At 41.2% G+C, this 23,225-nt stretch overlaps 1 protein-coding gene across 2 annotated transcripts in view; it reads left to right on the forward strand.

Moving 5' to 3' along the window:
- PHTF1 (putative homeodomain transcription factor 1) overlaps positions 1-23,225 on the forward strand; it is a 163,026-nt gene that overhangs the window by 82,260 nt on the left and 57,541 nt on the right. For both annotated transcript variants that reach the window (XM_075850728.1, XM_075850729.1), the window contains exons 6-9: positions 890-1,046; positions 2,738-2,839; positions 7,255-7,405; positions 12,957-13,127. In XM_075850728.1, coding sequence (XP_075706843.1) covers positions 890-1,046; positions 2,738-2,839; positions 7,255-7,405; positions 12,957-13,127 — 581 coding nt within the window. The remainder of the gene's footprint in view (positions 1-889; positions 1,047-2,737; positions 2,840-7,254; positions 7,406-12,956; positions 13,128-23,225) is intronic.

Consider the following 23,225-nt stretch of genomic DNA (forward strand, 5'->3'; position numbering starts at 1 on the left):
ACAATGGTGGACTTTACATAATGATGAGTGGTACGTAGATATCTATTGCTACGACACCAACCTGTTTATGAATCCTCACAATGTATCCTCCTATAAACAGGCGTAGTTTAGCAAACATCAGACTTTTTCTTTAATCTGGTAAAAATACTTTGAATTTGGGTGAATTCTGTATCCAAATTTAAAGTTTTATTGGACCAAAGATGGTATCACATGGTTGGATATAACATGGTTGTAGCACGTTACATGTTGTTGTTGTTGTTGTTGTCTTCTCCATCTTGTTAAACACCTAAAGAGAGAGAACTGTAGACAACTATTCTATCTCCACCTGGTATGCGGCCGTAATCTGCCTAACCTGGCAGATCAGGAGTCACCAGACCCTAGTGCTACCGATAGAGGTGGGACCCCCATTAATCAGTCATTTATAGCATATCGTGTGGATAAGCCATAAATGCCTTTGGTGGGAAAACCACTTTAAGCCTTGAAAGAAACTTTTTGGAGTTTAGTCAAATAAGTAATAACAGGTATTATTTGACTTGTGTCATTTTTGTAAGATATCAGGTGGAATAAAACCACAGATAAAGGCTAAAAAGCAAAGAATCATGAATGTTCGCTCAGTTTCTCCACCTGAACAGCGCAAATATCGTACCAGCTTGATCCATCCCTCCTGTTGTATTCATGGTATCTGATCTCTATTTTCAACTCTTGCTGCACATCCCACACTCTTGGCTGTTGCTATCATGTGTGGGCTGAGATAGAATTACCTTGTTTTGGGTTTTTTTCAATCTCTTTTGCTGCTAAAATCTCCAGAAATGTCATGGAATTTGTGTAATTAATGCAATGCTTTTCATTTTGTATCCACTTAGTTTTTGTTCATATACTATTTCCATAGTGACCGCTATTGTGCTGTATTGCATGGTTCCTGTGGCAAGCGTGAGTGAGCAGGCTGGACCAATGTGCCTGATGCTGCTTCTAGGAACAGTTCATTGTCAGATTGTATCCACACAGAGCAACAGGGTGTCAGGTTTAAATAGCGGAAAGAGACAGAGGTAGGAGACCAAAACAATGATTTTCATTGTATGCTGTATACTGTATGTGATCTATTGCCGTAAAACTCCTTTCATCTAGCATGGATGGGACCTATATGATCAAATATTCTGGATTATTGGAAGGGCATACAAAAGAGTATAAAACACATTTGTAAGGTTACAATATCTTCAGGAAGAAAGCCTGAATTAAAAAAACAAACAAAGAAGACAATATTTTACTATAACTTTACTTTTTAATCAGATGGATTTCTGAGTTGGTCGTGTCTGTTCAGTCATCTGCCTTTGATCTTGTGGAATTCTTATTATATTGCAGTTCTGTGTCATGTTATCAGACTTTATGGCTTATCAGATGCCACATAAAAGAAATTCTACTGTATTACTATGATTTATCATTCAATACATTATGTGCCATACAGACAAAACAAACACATACAGTACATAGTACAGCCGAGTTTATGGGGCATATCCGGCAAGAAATCATGTTTATGACACAATAATACAGGCCTGATAACTTCAAATGCACATGACTCCTAATATAGATAATGGTTACATATTTAGAATGGATGAAAAAGGCACATGATCATGGAGTCCAACAAGGGGTAGGGAGAGGACTTGACAACGCAAATACATTTGAACCGCAGGGGCACAGGGCAAAAGACATGGTGTTCTGGCCTACAGACACCATTGTATAACAGTCAAATTAAATGAACATTGTACAATTTACAATCCACTACTAGGTCTTTGCCATCTTACCCTCTATGGCATATTTTAGAATCTCTGACACAGCTGTTATTTGGAAGCTCCAGTGATGCCAATGGCATCTTTTCAAGGTAGTGCTTATAAAATCTCTGTGATACCTCATATGACTACAAGGAAGTACATCACTGGACAGGAAGCAAATATAGTATTTTAACTCAAATCGATATTTGTCTATATATGTATACAATAATGAATATAGTTTTTAATAGTAATATCTGTGCAATTAAAGGATACCTGCCTTTAAAAAAAAAAAAAAAAATCCCTTCTTTCACAGGGTCTAAGTTGCTGGAACGAAGGGTAGAAGTGGTCATTAAAGCTATGTCAGACCACCACTGACCCAAACTTTTGACATGTCACTTTAACAACCTATTAAAACAAGTGACACTTAAGAAAGTAACACTTTAAGGAAACAAAAACATAGGGGTAGCATAGTATATTTTTGGGTTCTAAACTCCATTTCCTTATACATATAAAAAGAATTACAGATACAATAAGTGAATTAGACAATAAACATTTTCCATTCATGTTCCACAATGTACTTTCACAAAATGTAGCAGAATAAAACTATTAAAGCTCTGTAGATTAAAATAATAGCCCCCAGAGGAGAACATTTATTTGCATATACTTTATATTATTATTTCTTAAAAAATACAGGGAGGGCGGTTGTAATTGTTGCTTGAGGTTGTCCTATTAAGTGATATGCAAATTCCCCGTCACATATGTGATACAGGTTTATAGATGGGGCTATTACACATAATGCGTTATGGTCAGAAATGTAATGCTTTTTACCTAGAATAAATTTGCCTTATATTAAAAAGGTTTTATTTTGCATGTTACATAGACGGCACTAAAACTACAGATAAACAAGTGATTTTGCCCACAGCCACTTTGTTAGAAATAGCCTTATAATTATTTAATTTGCTTTTATGTAGAAAATTACACAAATCACAGAATGGGGATGAAAAAAAGGAATTCAACAAATACTCAAAGCCACCAGCTGCCTGCAGTCGACTGAAATCCCTTCTCTGCAAAAGGTGAGCATGTGAGCTCCAGAAATATTTTTTGTGCCTGGCGAACAAAAGTAAATATTTGTAACATTTAAATAATTTTTGGGGGTTTATAGAACTTGGGAAAATATGAATATGGATGTGTGCTAAGTAAAGAATGATAATGGGCACCTCTTAGTCTAAACCAATTGGTAATAATTCAACAGCGACGAAAGACTAAACAAATAACCTAAATATGAAAACCGATTCAAGACTGAGTCTTTAAGCTCAATAAAAATGAATACTTTAATTCATATTATTTAAAACTACAATACATAAAAAATGAATCCACACTGATGACCATAGGATCACCACAACAAGGATATCATATGCAAATGTTATGGAGATCTATGAAATGTAACGCACATGATAAAAGAAAATACTAAAGTGCAGTATATACAGGTAGTATGGTTCAGAGAAAAAAGGCTAAATTGCCAGTGGCTAGCAAGTTGGTATACAATCAATAACCATATTCTAAGTAGTACAGATACATACCCATGGCCTACTACTTAAATAACCAAAATATTGCCTCATAAAAAGTGCAAAGTTAATGAGATATCATCATAATCCATATATATCACCAATACTGACCAGTCATGTCTTGTTCCCTGGAGTGGCGTCCTACCCCAACGCGTGTTTTGGCTTGCGCCTTCATCTGGGGGTGGCGCTCTATTCAACCTAGTCCCTATTTATGGGGCCATTGACCAATCATGTATGCCTCGCTCCATATGCTTTAGTTTAATAATTACCGCGATGTGTGACGATATCTCATTAACTTTTCTTAAAGACTCAGTCTTGAATCGGTTGTCACATATACTGTATGAGTACAGCTCTGTTTCTTATTGGGGTCACTAAAATGTCCAAGTAATCGCTTCTCGGCCTTTTGTCTAAGATCAAGTGTAGTACCTGCTCAAGCTGAGGTTAGTAATCATCTCTGCCGGTTGTTGATGGGCCATCATAGAGGGATGACAGAACGCCGAGGTGAGGGCAGGGAACCACAACGGTCATCGTTCTGGTGTACGCACTTGGTTTAAAGGTACTATTTGTAGGTAACCGCCGGATCGAGGTCAGGAGGTCGGGTAGTTTGGAAGCCCGAGTTGCTATGTGCCCCAGGGCTGGTGACCCTGGGGTGCCCTAACTCACTGGGGGTGGGATCCCACTGAGTGAAGGCACATTTGCACGCACTCCTCTTTCACACTTCTGAGCACACACCTTTATTCTCCCGGCCTTCTGGCTGGGAGTTTAGGAATTTTTATACCTGGCGGATGTCCAGGCTGTATCACAGCGCACATCCACTTATTTAATTTTGTTTTTTCACTGTGTGTTTGTCACAGGGATTTTGGGATGTGGCCTTTTGGGACCCTCCTGAGGTCTAGGGGGAAAATGTGTGGCCATCTGGTTCCGTTATCCCCTGCAACCCGGCCTCCCTTCTTCGGAGGGGAGGTGCGACCTTGATGCAGGCTCCTAGGTGGACACTGGGGTGGCAGCCCAGGTAGAAGCCTAGGAGTGTGTTTGGGTCTCCCTAAGCTTCGGTGAGGGGGGGGGATCATCGATCCTCAATCCTCTAGGCCTATGGTTTGGAGGGTCGGGGAATGGTTATGCGGGGCCTCTCTCTTTTAAGAGAAGGGCTGCGATAGACCGCATTCCTGTGCACTTTTTATGCACTTGGGTGATAGAAAGCACGGCTCGGCTTTCAAAAATAAAAAAAATGTCCAAGTAATGGAATTACATGCAGTGGATATAGGTGGGAAATAACCTAAATACTACATAACAGCAAACCAGACAGAAATGTAATAAAAACAATTAAAGGATTGTGACTGCTGAGGCAATGCCCATAAGGGATGGGACAAGTTCTCTAGGTGCCCAAGGCAGCGGTTTTAGGGTATGTTCACATGGTCAGGATTTGCAATAGGCTATTCCTCCGTGGATATTTGGCTTAATCTGCGGTTTCTGCGGTGGATTTGCATGCAGAGTTGCTCAAGGTAAGTGCTATTGAAGTTCAGTGGATCTAATCCACAGCATTTTAGTGCAGAATCAGCATAAATAATGAGCATGCTCTGGATTATAAAATCTGCATTGCGATCATGAAAACCACATTCACATTCATTGCTGATGATGTGGATTCTTTTTGGATGTATGTGAAGAATCCGCTCATAAATTCAGACAATCGACAACATGTGAACATTTCCTTAGAAAACATTCCCCCATCCTCGTTTCCGGATGTTCAGCATAATAGCTGTTAGATAGACAATGACAGCGGTCAGCACTGATTCCCTCAGTAACATGCACATTTGGCCCTGTTGAACATTCATATTATGTCTGTGCATCTAACGTCTGTATATGTATATACCATGTTAAACAGCATCAACCACTCAGACTTAGCATCCGATTGACTGCAGAAAATGTAAAAGTAGAGCATTGCTTGTCACAAATTGTTCCTCTTCCTCAATGGTGCCCTCGGCTGCTGCCTATTCTGCCTACCGCTTGTCCCGGGTCTGATGCCCATAATAAGCCATCACCCCTAAAAGAGTAACATTAACAAAATAAATATCTGACCCAATATTTTGAACCAAAATACCATGAAAATATCCCGCAGAAAAGTGCTGTGAAAAGCCATTTTAAGGGGCCACATTTTTACTGAAAGGGCACATGGCAAGTATTTGAATCAGTATTTGGGATATAAATTTGACTAAATTGTAAGAACATTTTTAAAGGCAATCTTTGAGTGGTATTTTGCATGATCGTATTTATGTTTGAACAAAGCTTTAAGTTGAATAGATAAATCTTTTGCAGAGATTCATTTGCATAAATGTAAAACTTGTGTTTCATTTTCTGTGTGCAATGCTCTTCAGTACATCTTAGTAGAGATTTGTAAATCTGCAAACAACACTATATAGGGAATTGTTATCACAAAATCGATGCTATCTCTGTGTGAAATACAACTAGCTGTATCCGTATCCATAGACTTTATTTATTGTTCTACCCATGAACTCCTTTGTTTTAGTTTTCAGGCTGTTTAGAAAAAAAGGTTTCATTTTTCATTTTGCTGTTGCGGTCTGTTTTAAGGATGTTGTTAGTGGACAATTTGTGATGCCTTGTCTGGTAAACACCTACGGCTTTGGATTCTGATATAACTTTCAATCTCCTTTGTTGTAATTTGAAGTAAAACAATAATGGTAACTTTAAATGACTAGTAATAGTTGACTACCAGTACTTACAGTATACATCTAAGCTTAGCGCCTGATATAATTTTAAATTGGAATGATTTTTTAATTTTATTAATGACTTTAGCTGTATCGTATTCCCTTTTGGTCTATTGTGGTGTTCTGTGATCCCTGGTTGGTTCTAATCTTTTGTGGACAAGTTGGGGGTTCTATAATCCATTGTGATTGTGGGATCCCTGTAATGCTCGGTGGCCCAATACGAGGCTTGTAATCCTGGTGGTCAGATGGGGTCCTTGAAAACCTTCTGAAGTCTTACACTGGTATCTCCTCCTGAACTCATCTATATTTAGCATAGAAGGTAACTGAAACATATTATAGAACAGAAGGAATTATTGGAGTGAGTCTTGCTTTTTTAATATATCCCAGCTTCATCTATGTTCCACTGCTGCAGAATTATTTGCTCTAAAGAGCTCTACAGTGCCGATGGTTTGCCCTGGAACCTCCTCTGATTTCTATCATAATGATATTCAATATGTTGGGGACCGTGACTATACTGTAAAGTAAATTTTTAATCATGCAAAACATGTTTTCTGTATCCATGATCAGACAATAATTTCCTATACAAGAAATGCAAATGTTCTATTTTCTGCATTCTACAGTAGTCAAATGTGTTACAATTGTTAAAAAAAAAAGTTTCTACTGATATATTTTAGAAGGAAAATTTTGATAATCAATGACATAAAAGCCATAAGTTTTGTGGACCCAAAGGACTTCTTCCGGTTAACTGAATTTTGCGCTCGTAAAAATACCTGCTTGTGAACCATATAGTCAAGAACTGTTTGGCGTACGGCTATGATCCGTAAAGAATGCATTATTTTAATGTACATCCCGCATCTCTCTTCCCATCTACAGAGATAGCCCCAGATCCGCAATTGCACGGCCGCAAAATACACTTGCACCTCATTCATTTATTTTCCTTGATATTATTAACTCTGAATTACCCAGAAATATACTTGGAGAGGTGTGGGGAATAAGTCCTGTATGGTGGCATAAAATCTTCATCGTGCGTGTATACAGTCTATATTAAATATATGGCCATAGCTGATCTAAGAAATTCGAGATTAGTAAAATATTAGTAAAAATTATTTCAGACTACACCTTTGCACATAAGTTATATTGTGCTAGGTTACCGACTAAAACCTAGGAATGAATCTCACACATATTTTATGTTTCACTTAGTGTAAATAGGAAAGCTCTTTCCAAGAAAACCTACATGTCAAACAATGATGCACGTAGTGAGATTACTGGATGGAGAGGAGCCGATTCCTGCATTCGAGAACCACTTTGCTCAACATGCAAGTGTCCAATTTCAGATGATGGGACGCAGCAGGTATGTACCAGTTCTAATTTTGTTATTGAGTTGTATCTATAGAGAGTTCCATACTTAGTTCATCTATATAGAGCAGCCTGGTAAATTGATTTTGCAGGAAGCAAGCTCTACAGCCTGAAGCCATAGTCCCAGTTCCTGAAGAAACTTTTTACTTCTCAATAATTTATAACCTTATTGTGTAGAAGAGTTGTCGGGAGACAATATTTTGGACTTCAATACCGATACTTAGAGTAGTATTAGAATTCTCGATACCAAATATAGGCAACATTTGGTTTATGTGTGAGGTACATGATGGGGTTAATTACTATTAATGTGAGGCACGTGGCGGTACTAAATTCATTACGCCATGTGCCTCACATTAATAAGTGACCCCATCGTTTCCCCCTCATAATGGCAACATTTGGGGTAATGTGAGTCACATTAACCCCAATGTTCCTCAATGCTGGCTGAAAAACATATTAGTGTGGTGTGCCTACTCTAGTGCCTTTTATTTCAGGTTGTTGGTCTGGTCTAATACCTGTCTGGGGCTGGGCTGTCACTGTAGTATAGCACGGTTGAGCGACACAGGCACTGGCACGTCATCAGGAACTCACTGCCTGTGCCATTTGCGACAATCTCCTCCCTCTCTGTCCCTTCACACATCTTAGTCCCTCCTAGTCATATTCAGATCATCATTGGTGGCAGTGGAGAAAGAAAGGAGCAGCATTCCTCCCTCCTTCTGTGATGCTGCCGGCAGCGCACTAACAAGCAACGGTTTGGAGCGGGCACTAAAGACAGAGAACAGTGCATGTGCCATATTCTCTGAAGTTCTAGTGGGCTGAACCTGCTGCAAATTCATGGTATTGAACCAGTATCAAGAACAGGAACAAGATAGTAGCAATAATTTGATGCATTGTGCAACACCACTGTGAGTATATCCTTTTATATTATAAGGATTATATTGGCAGCAATGATCATACTAACATGTATCCGATATCAGAATAGGTCCTTCCAGGAACGGGAGCAAGTCTGCTAATAGAGCAAACTTTCAATAGGTAAATCTAATTTGCATGTATTTTGCTTATAGTTCAGCAGGCACAGACTATCCTAAATCAACTTATGTCTATAGTTTTTTCTAGAGCTTTCCTACCTTATTATTGGGTAATAGAAATATATACTGGTAGTGTAGGTACAGTTGCACGAAAATGTATATGAACCCTTTGGAATTACCGGGATTTTTGCATTGATTACTAATAAAATGTGGTCTGTGTAGCGTCCATGGCCGCGGGCCGTCGGGTTCACTCACCTCCCGACGCCCGCAACCATGGATCTGTGAGCGCTGGTCCCCGTCTCCCTCCTAGGAGACGCCAGCGCTCACTTCTGCTCCGTTCGGCTGTGTCCCGTAGGGTGCGCGCGCACACTCGCGCCCGGCCTTAAAGAGCCAGCGCGCGCAATAAGGAAATCGTCATCATCATCAACTGCCACGATTTCCTGGTCTATAAGAAGGCCCCTGGCCTTCTAATCCTTGCCTGAGCGTTGTTAGTTTTCTCAGTCTGTCTTGCAAATGGTCCCTTAGTGTTTCCCATTCCTGTTGTTACCCGTGCCTTGTTCCCCGCACCTGTTTCCCGTGCTTTGCCTTAGTATCAAGTCGTGCCACGTCCTGTGTCATCTGCCACGTCCGGAGTCATCTGCCACGTCCGGAGGAATCCGCCACGTCCTGTGTCATCTGCCACGTCCGGAGGAATCCGCCACATCTGGCACAACTTGCGGCTCCTGTGTCATCCGCCACATTTGGCACTATCTGCTGCACCCGTCTCATCTGTGCCAGTGCTGCGGCCACCATCTGGACTATTCAGGTACCCTTGTGCGGGACATTGTATTTCTTGGGTTTCCTGTGGTTTGGCCAGCTGCCTTCCCGCTACGGCCTAGCGGGTCCACTAACCCGCTTCGTGATAGTACGCTCAGGCCATGGACCCCGCTGGTCAACCTGAGACTTTGACGACACAAGCCATGCTGGCTGAGATGGAGGATCTCCAGTCACGACAAGACCAGCTCCTCCTGTAGGTGAACGCCATAGCCTATCGGTTGCTCGCTCCAACCACAGTCGTCACCGCACCCGTTCCTGCGGTTCCGCCTGCTACACTTCCTGTCTGTACCAGTACCAACCCCCTGTGTTTCTTGCCGCTACCTCCACGCTATGATGGAGATCCGAGGTCCTGCAGGGGATTTTTAAATCAGTGCCTGATACACTTCAGACTACATGCCAGGTCCTTCCGTTCAGATGACGTCAGGATCGCCTTCATCATCTCTCTCCTTACTGGCAAAGCCCTGGCATGGGCCAATCCTCTGTGGGAACATCAGGGACTAGAGACCCGGGACTTGCTGTGCTTCTTACGGACCTTCCGCTCGATCTTTGAGGAACCTGGAAGAATTTCTTCGGCTGCTGCATCCTTGCTAACCCTACACCAGGGAGATCTCTCCGTGGGCGAGTATGCCATCAAGTTCCGTATCCTGGCTGCTGAATTGACCTGGAACAACGAGGCTTTGGTGGCTACATTCTGGCAGGGACTGTTTTCAGGGATCAAGGACGAGCTGGCTGCTCGTGATCTGCCATCTACCTTGGACGATCTTATCCTACTCGCCTCCCGTGTCGACATGAGGATCCGGGAACGTTCCCAAGAGGTTCTCCGGGGAAGAGAACTTCCCAGGCTGGATTCTGCTGTCCCACAATACCCCTCAGTCGTTCCACCAGTGGATCAGATGCAGGGTAATTATGTCAAATTGTCCACCCAGGAGAAACAACGCAGACGCACTTCTGGACTTTGTCTGTATTGCGGCCATGGAGGCCATATTGTGCGCCTGTGCCCCCAGAGGCCGGAGAGACCCCATTGCCTAGGATTGGTTGGAGAGACAACCCTAGGTGGAACGGAGTCTAACAGAGCATTCGCTTCCAAATTGACTATTCCTGTGACCCTGGTATCCGGTGAGAGGACGCATCAAGTTTCTGCCTATCTTGACTCTAGCTCTGCTTCAAACTTCATCCAGAAAGAGCTGGTGGATCATCTTCAGTTGCCCACAGTTCCCCTGGAGACATCTTTGGCTGTTGCCTCAGTTAATGGACTGCCTCTGCCTGATCCCATCATCTCTAAAACCAAGCCGTTGAAGCTCCAGGTTGGAGTACTTCATTCTGAATATATTTCTTTCCTTGTTTTGCCCAAGGCCATCAATCCTGTTCTGCTGGGCCTGCCTTGGCTTCAACTACATGCCCCAGTCCTGGACTGGAATTCTGGAGAGGTTCTCCAATGGGGCTCCAAGTGCCATGGTCGTTGTCTGTTGTCAGATCCATCCTGTCAAGCCTCCTCTGCCTCCGTCGTTGGCGGGATTGCCTTCCCAATTTGCTCAGTATGCAGATGTTTTCAACAAAAGGGAGGCTGAGACGTTGCCTCCACATCGGACTTATGACTGCCCCATTGAACTGGTTCCTAATGCCTCTCTACCCCGTGGACGGGTATATCCTCTCTACTTGCCAGAGTCTCTATCCATGTCGGCCTATATCAAGGAGAATCTGGAGAGGGGTTTTATATGAAAATCTTCCTCCCCGGCGGGGGCTGGATTCTTCTTCGTTAAAAAGAAGGATGGATCCCTTCGTCCCTGCATTGACTACCGGGGCCTCAACCTGATCACAGTCAAGAACAAATACCCGTTGCCACTCATCTCTGAGCTGTTTGATCGCATACGAGGGGCCAAAAAATTTTCTAAGCTAGACCTGTGTGGGGCTTACAAATCTAGTCCGGATTCGCCAGGGTGATGATTGGAAGACAGTATTTAACACCCGGGACAGGCACTATGAATACAGTGCTTATTAAAGGGGTAGGGGGGGGTGTGTGGGTGGGTGGGTGTGTGTGTGTGTGTGTGTGTGTGTGTGTGTGTGTTTTCTGAGGCCTCGGAGATGTGCCAGCATGTTGGACTTTGGTATACAGTATATACACTACATTGACAAAAATTTGGATACCTCACCTAATTTAATGAGTTCAGAAGCTTCAGCCAAACCCTATGCAAAAAATCAAGCTCATAGCCATGCACTTTACATAGAAAAACATTGCTGGTAGTATGGGTCATACTTAAGACATGACTTAAATGTGGCACATAGGATGCCACCTTTGCCACAAGTCAGTATGTGAGATTGTAAGTGCTATTATTGTGAAGTGTTCTCTGGGTTAATGAATCTCGTTTCACTATCAGGCGGTATCTGTGACTGGCGGAATGCATAGTGCTCAGTGGTGGATTATTAGAGGAGCGGATGGGGCGACCGCTGGAGACCAGGGCTCTGTGGGGTCCCGTAACTCTGTGGACCCATCCGCCCATGAAATACATCACTGTCACCATCCATTAATCCCGTGGCCCAATTGCGCCTGGGAGGGCCATTGGCTCCCTACTCCGTCATTTACTTTTGTTGGCATCAGACTGTTTTAGGCCTGCAACCTACAAGCCCATGGGAGCATACTCATGATGTAGGCACCCTGGCGCAGGCTGCACAATGACGTCACTGCATCCTGCCTCCTGTGCAGGGCCACTGAACACACACAGAAGTCCCAACTCGTCTTGGGAACGGCCAAAGGAGGCACTATAAAGGGAAGGCACTACTATAAGGAGGCATTATTACTGAGGAGTCATAAAAGGTGCCATTTTTACAAAATGGGGTCATAAGAGGGGGTATTTCTTACTGATGGGGGCATAAAAGAGCCTTACTGGGTCACTAAGGGGCATGGGAGCCTAGCCATTGGTGCATATCTGGAGCGTCACGAAATGCCTTCCAGACCAACAAATTGAAGTATAATACTTCATTATTATAATTTTGAACTGTAGTCTGCTCTTCCATGCGAACATTTTTGAGGCAGTCAATGAAGTCTTCAATGGGAGTGGAACCCACATGTTTTCAGTGACATGCCACTGTCTGAAGGGGAGCTACTAAAAAGTATCTCAAGAGGCCTTTCTTAGAGATGTAGCCAGGTATGAGAGATAGTAGTGGCGTTTCCATAAAACAAGAGATAGAACTAGATGTAACTGTGTTGTAATTGGAGTATACAGTAGTCCTGAATCGCTGAATATCGGGACAGAACCACCAGATGTGATAATAGGGACCACAAACCTACAGTTGAAATGTTAATTGTATTGAATATTATTTGTCTTTTATGGTCTTTAAGATCCAACTTCCATTAAACAGCTCTGCTCATAACAAACGTTTAATAAAAATCCTCGGAAAATGTTCTGATTCCTCAAAATAATAAATGATTCTTTACAGTTATTCCCTCATTTCCAGCATTCACTGAATACACAGGCTACAGGGATTAGCCCTTCTTTATGTAATATCCTCAGCAATAAATTACCTGAGATTTTGGATATTCATTGCACTCTGTTTAGTGGATCTATTACTAAAAAACCCTCTGCTACCTCCATTTGATGTTTTATCAGATTGACTGATTCCTGTTTACGAGATGCCAGACAGAACCATTGTGCTGCATTACTTACGTGTAATGAGTTGATCTATTAACATCTCATCTTGTTTCTCTAGTGTGGAATGAGACAAGACAATAAAGGAATGTCAGAAGATTTGACAAGCGAGGAAGATCTAAAATTAAGGAATGAATTCTCATCCCTGAGGAGTGTAGACGGGGCATCAAGTGATAATGGATGCACATTGACCAGGAGGAACCTGAACTCATGTGTCCATCATAGTACTCAGGTTAAACCTTTGTTATATTCCACTAAATAATTCATTAATTGTACCTCATTTTGTCTTATCTTAAACTCTATTTTTTCTATACAGATGTAATCTAGAGCAACCAGACTTTTTTTTTTTGCCTGTGTTTATAAGACCACATTGGGTAATGATTTTGGACACCATATTCCTAAATACACGGTGGGGTCTTATTGCAGAAAATTGACACCATAGATGTGCATTCTTCTTGGGCGAAATGTTGCATGCATGGACATTTTAATTATTATGCAACAAATAGGAATACTATATGTATTTTGCGCTCACAGGTACATTTATAGTGAATGTCCATCCTTGACCACTATTATATGAGTTTTTTGTTTTAAAAAAAAAATCTAAATAGGTCCAAAATTATGCGCTTCATTTATCTGCTGGATCTCCGTTTGTCTGATTCAGAGCTCCAAATACAGAATACGGAATAAAATTCTGTCTGCCTGCAGCCTCCACTAGAGGGAGCTCACTGCTTACATTTTAGGTATTAAACTCAATAAGAAGTATTGCAGGCAGCCAGAAGTTGTTGTTTTTTGTTAACTTTATATCTAACAGGGGATTTGGAGCTCTGGATTAAAAAAACATCTATAAAAAAAAAAAAAAGGAACTTCAACCACTGTAAAGATTTATAAAAATAGGTAGTTGGTACAGAATTTTTGCCTGTAAATATGTGGAGATTCACTTTAAAGCGTGTTTACATGTAGCCGTGATACTAGCTCAAACAGTTATTCGATAGCTTTGTATCTGCTGCCCTTTATTGCAATGCTGTATGTTTTATGCCTCAAATAATGATTTTTGTCAAGCGTATAGCAGTATTGAGTACTTGCATCAAATTTACTCAGTGTAGCGTCTAAGGCCACGGACCGTAGGGATTACTCACCCCCCGACGGCCGCAGCCATGGATCTGTGTGCGCTGGCCCGCATCTCCTCCCCAGGAGACGCCAGCGCTCACTTCCGCTCCATTCTTCTGTCTCCCGTAATAATCCCATAATCATCAATTAAAACTTTGCTCTCCCCTTTTCTCATTGCCTGAGCGTTGTTAACCCGTGTTAGTCTTGCAAATGGTCCCTTAGTGTTATCCTGTTCTCAGTGTTCCCGTACCTGCTACCTGTATCCCGTGCTATTTGTTTCTGTGCCTTAGAAAGTTGAAGTCGTGTTGTGCCATCGGTCACGCCTGCTGTGTTACACCACGCCTGGTGTCTGCTGCCAAGGTCCCATCTGAGCCTAGCCGTTACTACTGTCTGAACTACAGGTACCCTTGTGCTTGGACTATATAGACATTGACTTGGTACACTGTTTGACCAGCTGCTATCCCACTACGGGGGTACGGCCCAGTGGGTCCACATACTCACAGATCGTGACACTCAGTTTTGTGCATGGCCAACAAAATTTGCACAGATTTCATAGGCTGAAAACCGACGTCCTAATACTAATTTATATATGGCCATAATAATCCATACTATATGTCTCAATGAAATAAACTCTGTACTCCTCCATTATAGGAAGGAGTCGGGTCAGAGCTCTGTATTTCTCTAAGGGTATGTGCACACGTAGTGACCAAAAACGTCTGAAAATACAGAGCTGTTTTCAAGGGAAAACAGCCCCTGCTTTTCAGACGTTTTTTGAGCAACTCGCGTTTTCGCTGTGTTTTTTACGTCCGTTTTTGGAGCTGTTTTCATTGGAGTCTGAGAAAACAGCTCCGAAAACGTCCAAAGAAGTGTCCTGCACTTCTTTTGACGAGGCTGTATTTTTACGCGTCGTCGTTTGACAGCTGTCAAACGACGACACGTAAATGACAGGTCGTCTGCACAGTACGTCGGCAAACCCATTCAAATGAATGGGCAGATGTTTGCCGACGTATTGTAGCCTTATTTTCAGACGTAAAACGAGGCATAATACGCCTCGTTTACGTCTGAAAATAGGTCGTGTGAACCCAGCCTTAGGGTATGTTCACACACTAGCTGTCATTTACGGCTGAAATGACAGCCTGTTTTCAGAAGAAAACAGCTGTGTCGTTTCAGCCGTAAAAGCAGCTCCTCGTAATATACGAGGCGTCTGTGACGCTCGTATATCTTGAGCTGCTCTTCATTGAGTTCAATGAAGAACGGCTCAAATTACGTGGCAAAGTGCCCTGCACTTCTTTGCCGAGGCAGTCAATTTACGCGTCGTCGTTTGACAGCTGTCAAACGACGACGTGTAAATTACAGGTCGTCTGCACAATACGTCGGCAAACCCATTCAAATGAATGGGCAGATGTTTGCCGACGTATTGTAGCCCTATTTTCAGGCGTAAAACGAGGCATAATACGCCTCGTTTACGCCTGAAAATAGGTCGTGTGAACCCAGCCTAAGGGTATGTTCACACGCTGAGTCAAAAATGTCTGAAAATACGGAGCTGATTTCAGAGAAAACAGCCTCTGATTTTCAGGCGTTTTTGAAGCTGAAAATTAAGCTTCTTTCAATTTGGAGCTTCTTTTGAGGCTTCTTTTCAGACTTCTTTTGAGGCGTTTTTTGAGGCGTTTTTCATAGTGTTTAAAGAGGCTCTGTCACCAGATTTTGCAACCCCTATCTGCTATTGCAGCAGATCGGCGCTGCAATGTAGATTACAGTAACGTTTTTATTTTTAAAAAACGAGCATTTTTGGCCAAGTTATGACCATTTTCGTATTTATGCAAATGAGGCTTGCAAAAGTACAACTGGGCGTGTTGAAAAGTAAAAGTACAACTGGGCGTGTATTATGTGCGTACATCGGGGCGTGTTTACTACTTTTACTAGCTGGGCGTTGTGTAGAGAAGTGTCATCCACTTCTCTTCACAACGCCCAGCTTCTGGCAGTGCAGCACTGTGACGTTACTCACAGGTCCTGCATCGTGTCGGCACCAGAGGCTACACTTGATTCTGCAGCAGCATCAGCATTTGCAGGTAAGTAGCTACATCGACTTACCTGCAAACGCCGATGCTGCTGCAGAATCATCTGTAGCCTCTGGTGCCGACACGATGCAGGACCTGTGAGTGACGTCACAGTGCTGCACTGCCAGAAGCTGGGCGTTGTGAAGAGAAGTGGATGACACTTCTATACACAACGCCCAGCTAGTAAAAGTAGTAAACACACCCCGATGTACGCACATAATACACGCCCAGTTGCACTTTTACTTTTCAACACGCCCAGTTGTACTTTTGCAAGCCTCATTTGCATAAATACGAAAATGGTCATAACTTGGCCAAAAATGCTCGTTTTTAAAAAATAAAAACGTTACTGTAATCTACATAGCAGCGCCTATCTGCTGCAATAGCAGATAGGGGTTGCAAAATCTGGTGACAGAGCCTCTTTAAGGGTATGTGCACACACACTAATTACGTCCGTAATTGACGGACGTATTTCGGCCGCAAGTACCGGACCGACCACAGTGCAGGGAGCCGGGCTCCTAGCATCATACTTATGTACGATGCTAGGAGTCCCTGCTACTCCATGGAACTGCTGTCCCATACTGAAAAACATGATTACAGTACGGGACAGTTGTCCTGCAGAGAGGCAGGGACTCCTAGCATCGTACATAACTATGATGCTAGGAGCCCGGCTCCCTGCACTGTGTTCGGTCCGGGACTTGCGGCCGAAATACGTCCGTCAATTACGGACGTAATTAGTGTGTGTGCACATACCCTAATGGAAAATCAGTTCCAAAAAACGCCTCAAGAAGTGACATGCTACTTCTTTTTACGGAGCGTCTTTTTACGCTCCATTTTTTTAAACGGAGGCGTAAAAAGACGCCCCGTATGAACTAAATTCTGTTTTTCCAATTGATTTCAATGGGCAGATGTTTGTAGGCGTTCAGCTTCCGTTTTTTGAGGCATTTTTCGAGGCTTAAACGCCCTGAAATACGCCTGAAAACACTGTGTGTGAACATACCCTAAGGGTATGTGCACACGAGAACTGTCTTTTACGTCTGAAAAGACAGACTGTTTTCAGGAGAAAATAGCTGCGTCGTTTCAGACGTAAAAGCTACTCCTCGCATTATGTGAGGCGTCTTTGACGCCCGTAATCTTGAGCTGCTCTTCATTGACTTCAATGAAGAACGGCTCAAATTACGTTGCAAAGAAGTGTCCTGCACTTATTTGCCGAGGCAATCAATTTACGCGTCGTCGTTTGACAGCTGTCCAGTGGATACAAATCTGTCATGGTCATGTGATGGACACACAGGTGCCTGGTTTTTTAGGGTGCAGTCACATGCGGTAGGTTTTCTGATACACAAATTATATTAAAAAGAAGTGCTACACTTTTTACTATTGCTGATACTGAAAACCCATCTAAAACATAATTAGATAAAGATTTGCTAATTATTTAACACACTTCAATACATCTTGCCACTATTTTCTGGCTTGAGTCTAATGGCAGACCTGGTCTTTACAAGCTAAGTCAGGAGTGGATACAAAAGAAAGTAAAAGTGTAGAGGAAAGACTGATACATTTCCTCTGTTTTGTGGTCATTCCTGGCTTTGGTTCAAAATTGAATGTGTGAATCCAACCTAAAAGGGTATTCAAGAATTTATACAATGATTGATAAGCCAACAATGTTTCAGCAATGTCCGACCCAAGGCACCCCCTACAAAATGCGCCGCTTGTTTGCACACATAGAATGGCTCATCCAGCTCAGGCCGATTTCACATATTTCAAAGTCCAAGAAAACTCAATTTTGTTCTAGAAATCTTATGTTCCAAGAATAAGATGTATATATTTTTTTTTCTGTAGGACAGAACAGATTTTTTTTATAAAATTCCTTTAATTCAGTATCAAGGATATCTAATTAGTACTAGATCATGAAATATTCTGGATTATTAAATGGCTGTAGCAATATGTCACTAGTAAGGGTAGAGAAACGTCATGAAAGAAGACTAAATATTATCACAAATCTGGTACTGCTGTAACATTGTTTTTTTTTTAGATAAATAACCTAACTGGTTATTTGTTCAGACTTTCGCTTCGGGTCTTGTGACTTTAGCTCTATGCTGGAAAAATGTCACTTTCTTCCCCACTTAGGTTTCTATTGACCTCGGTATCAAAGGGGTTAAACGGCCTTTGCAGCAGGGTGCCAGCTGTATTATACAGCTAACAACCACTGCTGTTGTCGTGGGCTCCGCTCCTAAGACCATGCCATGCATTTACAGCGCTGTGCAAGAACAACCTCTCACCAGCGTCGAAAATGTATGGTGCAGTGTAATAGTGTAAGGTAAGAAGAATTTTTTTTTTTTTTGCTGCTCCTCATATGGAGGTGACGTAGCTAGGGCTATCATTTCTAATGAATAGTTTGTTTCAAGGAAGGAAAATGCTATCCCTATAGTAAATAGAAAGCCACGGTCTGCCTAACTCATTGCATTTTCCATCGCTAATATGCCCTACACATTTTGTTACACAAATTGCCCCCATTTTTTCTTGCTTGCTGCCACTCATCCAGTCCTGTTACAGCTGGAGACCTCTGCTATCTTATAGCCAACTGGACCAGGAGGCAACATAAATTAGTGATGTTTGTGGGGGTTACTAATGCCTTGGTAAACGTAAATGTATTATGTCTGGTTTTTGGTGCACCAGTATAAATAAATCTTCCCCTAAGTTTTAAATTTTACTCTTCTTACCTCTAGCATGTATTTATTTAATTTCAGCAGATATGGGCTGGACAGAGGCAATGATTACTGTTTACATGTTGTAAATTACTTTTATTTTAACATAAATTTTTTAATCATCTGTTGATTTCAATTTTACCCAGGAGTTTAGGACAGCAGGGAAGACATGCGCCATCACTGTTGTTTCCTAGTTCTTCCAGCCCACTATTATTAGATTGCGTTCCATTTATACATCCTCTTTCTGCACTGTATGCAGTTTTTGAGGCGTGTGTATGTATATGTTTCTTAGGGTATGTGCACACGATAGCAGGCTTTTACGGCTGAAATGACAGACTGTTTTCAGGAGAAAACAGCTGCCTCGTTTCAGACGTAAATGCTCCTCCTCGCATTTTCGAGGCTTCTCTGACAGCCGTAAATTTTGAGCTGCTCTTCATTGAGTTCAATGAAGAACGGCTCAAATTACGTCTGAAAGAAGTGTCCTGCACTTCTTTTGACGAGGCTGTATTTTTACGCGTCGTCGTTTGACAGCTGTCAAACGACGACGCGTAAATTACAGGTCGTCTGCACAGTACATCAGCAAACCCATTCAAATGAATGGGCAGATGTTTGCCGACGTATTGTAGCCCTATTTTCAGACGTAAAACGAGGCATAATACGCCTCGTTTACGTCTGAAAATAGGTCATGTGAGCCCAGCCTTAAGCCTAAATATTGCGGGATTTCCTTGCAGACATCCCACAGTGTTTTTGCAAGAGAAATTGACATGCTGCAGGTCAATTTTCACACATCTTTTCTGCTAAATTTTTTCCACAGCACGTGGATTTGAACACACTGCTACTGCTGCTGTACTACGCTGCAGAATTTCAGCAGTGTGTAACCCCTTCAGGACACAGGCTGTTTTGGCCTTCAGGACACAGCCAAATTTTTAAAATCTGACATGTTACTTTATGTGGTAATAACTTTGGAATGCTCTTACCTATCCAATCGATTCTGAGATTGTTTTCTTGTGACACATTGTACTTTATGTTAGTAAAAAAATAAATTCAGTATTTATTTCTGAGAAACACCAAAATGTAGAGAAAATTTGCAAACATTAGCTTTTTTCCAAATTTAAATGTATCTGCCTGTAAAATAGATAGTAATACCACACAAAATAGTTACTAGTTAATATCCCCCATATGTCTACATTATGTTTGCATAATTTTTTGAACATCCTTTTATTTTTCTAGGACGTTACAAGGCTCAGAACTTTAGCAGCAATTTCTCCTATTTTAAAGAAAATTTAAAAAGGCTATTTTTTTCAGGGACCAGTTCAGTTCTGAAGTGGCTTTCAGGACCTTTATATATTAGAAAGTCATAAATCACCACATTTTGAAAACTGCACTCCTCAAAGTATTCGAATCAGCATTCATAAAGTGTTTTAACCCTTTAGGCTTTTCACAGAAATTAAAGCAAAGTAGAGGTGAAATTGACAATTTTTTTTATTTTTTTCCAAAATTCATTTGTAATACATTTTTTTTTTGTACCACAGAAGGTTTTACCTGAAAAATGCAACTTAATATTTTATTGCCCAGAAATACAGGCCTCAGAAGCAAAGGCCACCTAGAGGATTTTGGGACCTCCTTTTTTTTTAGAATATATTTTAGGCACCATATCAGGTTTGACGAGATCTTGTGGTGCTAAAACAGTGGAAACACCACAAAAGTTACCCCATTTTGGAAACTACACCTCTTAAGAAATGTATCTAGGGGTATAGTTAGCATTTTGACTGCACAGAATTTTCGCTAAATATATTTTTTATTAGTCTGAAAAAACATAGACATTTTTAATATTTACAAGGAATAAAGAAAATGCACCCCAACATCTGTAAAGCAATGTCTCTCGATTACGGCTATACCCCATATGTGGTAATAAACTGCTGATTGGACCCTCAGAAGGGAAGGAGTGCCATTTGGATTTTGGAGCATAAATTTTGCCGGAATGGTTTTCAGTGCCGTGTCGCATTTGCAACGCACTGGAGGGACCTAAACAGTGGAAACCCCCCAAAAGTGACCGCATTTTGGAAACAACACACCTCCAGGAATTTTTCTAGGGGTATAGTGAGCATTTAGGGTCTTTTGCAGAATTTATTAGAATTAGGCCGCGAAAATGAATACCAACATTTTTTCCACTAAAATGTTGATTTTTTTTTTCATTTTCACAAGAGATAAAGGAGAAAAAATACCCCAACATTTGTAAAGCAATTTCTCCCGAGTACGGAAATACCCTCCATGTGGTCATACATTTTTTTCATTAGAAATGAATTAACCCTTTCAGGACAGATCCATTTTTTGCTTTCTTATTTTCGTTCTTCACTCCCTGCATTCCAAGAGCCATAACTTTTTTCTTTTTTCGTCAATAGAGCGGTGTGGGGGCTTATTTCTTGCGGGAAGAGTTATAGTTTCTATTGACACCATTTAAAGTACCATAAAATTTACTGGGAAACTGAAAAAAAATTCTTTGCCGGCTGAAATTGGAAAAAAATGCGATTCCTCTATTTTTTGAGGGTTTCATTTTTACGGTTTTCGTCGTGCGTTAAAAACAAAAACTCTACTTTTTATGCTGCGGCTCATTACAATTACAGTGATATCAAATTTATATAGATTTTTTTTATATTTTACTACTTTTACAAAGAAAAATCTATTTGTTAATATAAAAAATTGTTTTGTTTCACCACATTCTGGGAGCCGTAACTTTTATATTTTTCGGTCGATTGAGCGGTATGAGGGCTTATTTTTTGCGGGACGAGCTGTGTTTTTGGTACATAAAAAGTGATCAAAAAGTTGTATTACATTTTTTTGAGATCTAAGGTGACAAAAAAAAACGATTTTGGCGTTTTTTAATTATTAATTGAATTTTTTATGGTGTTCACCATAAAATAATGGTATATTGTATTAGTTCGGACTTTCAGCTTCGTCTGGGGCAAAACCAAGGGTCGGGCGAGAGTGTTTGGCGTGCCGCCTACGAATTCATAACGATTTGACCTATTTTGATGTTTTTATTCATTGTTACTTCTGTGAGTATGGATTAAACTTAGCGTGGAGCGAACAGTTAGAGGGTCTTGCACTATGTCTCTTTCTTTCAACTATTAGAGATATAGGATCTATTTCCTACCAGGAGCTTTTGAACATCGAGAGACGAAAAGGAGCTCTGTGGAACTAGAGGGATAAGAATTACCATCTATACCCTCACTGGATTGCGGACTCTCTACTGCATTTTTCTGGGAGAACGTCCCCATACCGATTCCTTGTTGGACTGTTTAACCAGTGCCATCTGAGCGGTAAACTTTGCTGTAATTTATTTATGTTATCTAGGGTATTTTGGATCCTACATATTTAAATTTACCTGCTCCGGGCTGAGTTTATATATTGTGGGTATTGGAGCCAGGAGAAACTTTTATACATTTGTACTAATATGTTGCAGTATATTGTAATTTTTACAGGCTTCTGTAACAACAAAAATGGCTGTTCCTGTCCGCATGCACGTGAGCCAGCTCCATACATCAACTCCTTCACATTACGTGCTATTAAGTCATAGTGCGCAAAGGGATTAATGCACAGGGGATTATGCAAAGTGATAATTGCAATTTTGCACTGATATGCCATTTTAGTGCATAACATGTTGTGCCCAGTTTGTACCACTGAAGACAAATACCTCATAAAACGTTAAGCGGGTTCTCCCGGGTATGGCGATGCCATATATGTGGACGCAAACTGCTGTTTGGGCACGCTGCAGGGCTCAGAAGGGAGGGAGTGCCATTTTGCTTTTGGAGCGCAGATTTTGCTTGGTATTAGTAGTTTGGGGTTTTTACTGTTATTTCAGTTTATAATGTGGGGGCATATGTAATCTGTGCGGAGTACATCAGGGCATAATAAGAGGGTATCATAATGCGGTAAATAAATAATAATTCAAAGATATGTGGCCAGTATCGCACTGATAAATGGTGCCCAATCTTATCCGAAGAGGGGAAACGTTGTGGTTCCATGTTGGATGAATAAATTCACTTTATTTGAGTGCTGTTTCACGTTCTCTTTCTTGGATATCCAACACATAAGCAGAGGTCACTCCTTTATTTTTGGAGCCTTGCACCAGGCTAGTCAGGCATTTGTTCACAGTGCTGCTCGATCATATATATATATATATATATATATATATATATATATATACATACATACAGTGAAGGAAATAAGTATTTGATCCCTTGCTGATTTTGTAAGTTTGCCCACTGTCAAAGACATGAACAGTCTAGAATTTTTAGGCTAGGTTAATTTTACCAGTGAGAGATAGATTATATAAAAAAAAAACAACAGAAAATCACATTGTCAAAATTATATATATTTATTTGCATTGTGCATAGAGAAATAAGTATTTGATCCCTTTGGCAAACAAGACTTAATACTTGGTGGTAAAACCCTTGTTGGCAA

The sequence above is a fragment of the Rhinoderma darwinii genome, chromosome 2 (assembly GCF_050947455.1).
Source record: "Rhinoderma darwinii isolate aRhiDar2 chromosome 2, aRhiDar2.hap1, whole genome shotgun sequence".
In the NCBI taxonomy this organism is placed as follows: Eukaryota; Metazoa; Chordata; class Amphibia; order Anura; family Rhinodermatidae; genus Rhinoderma; species Rhinoderma darwinii.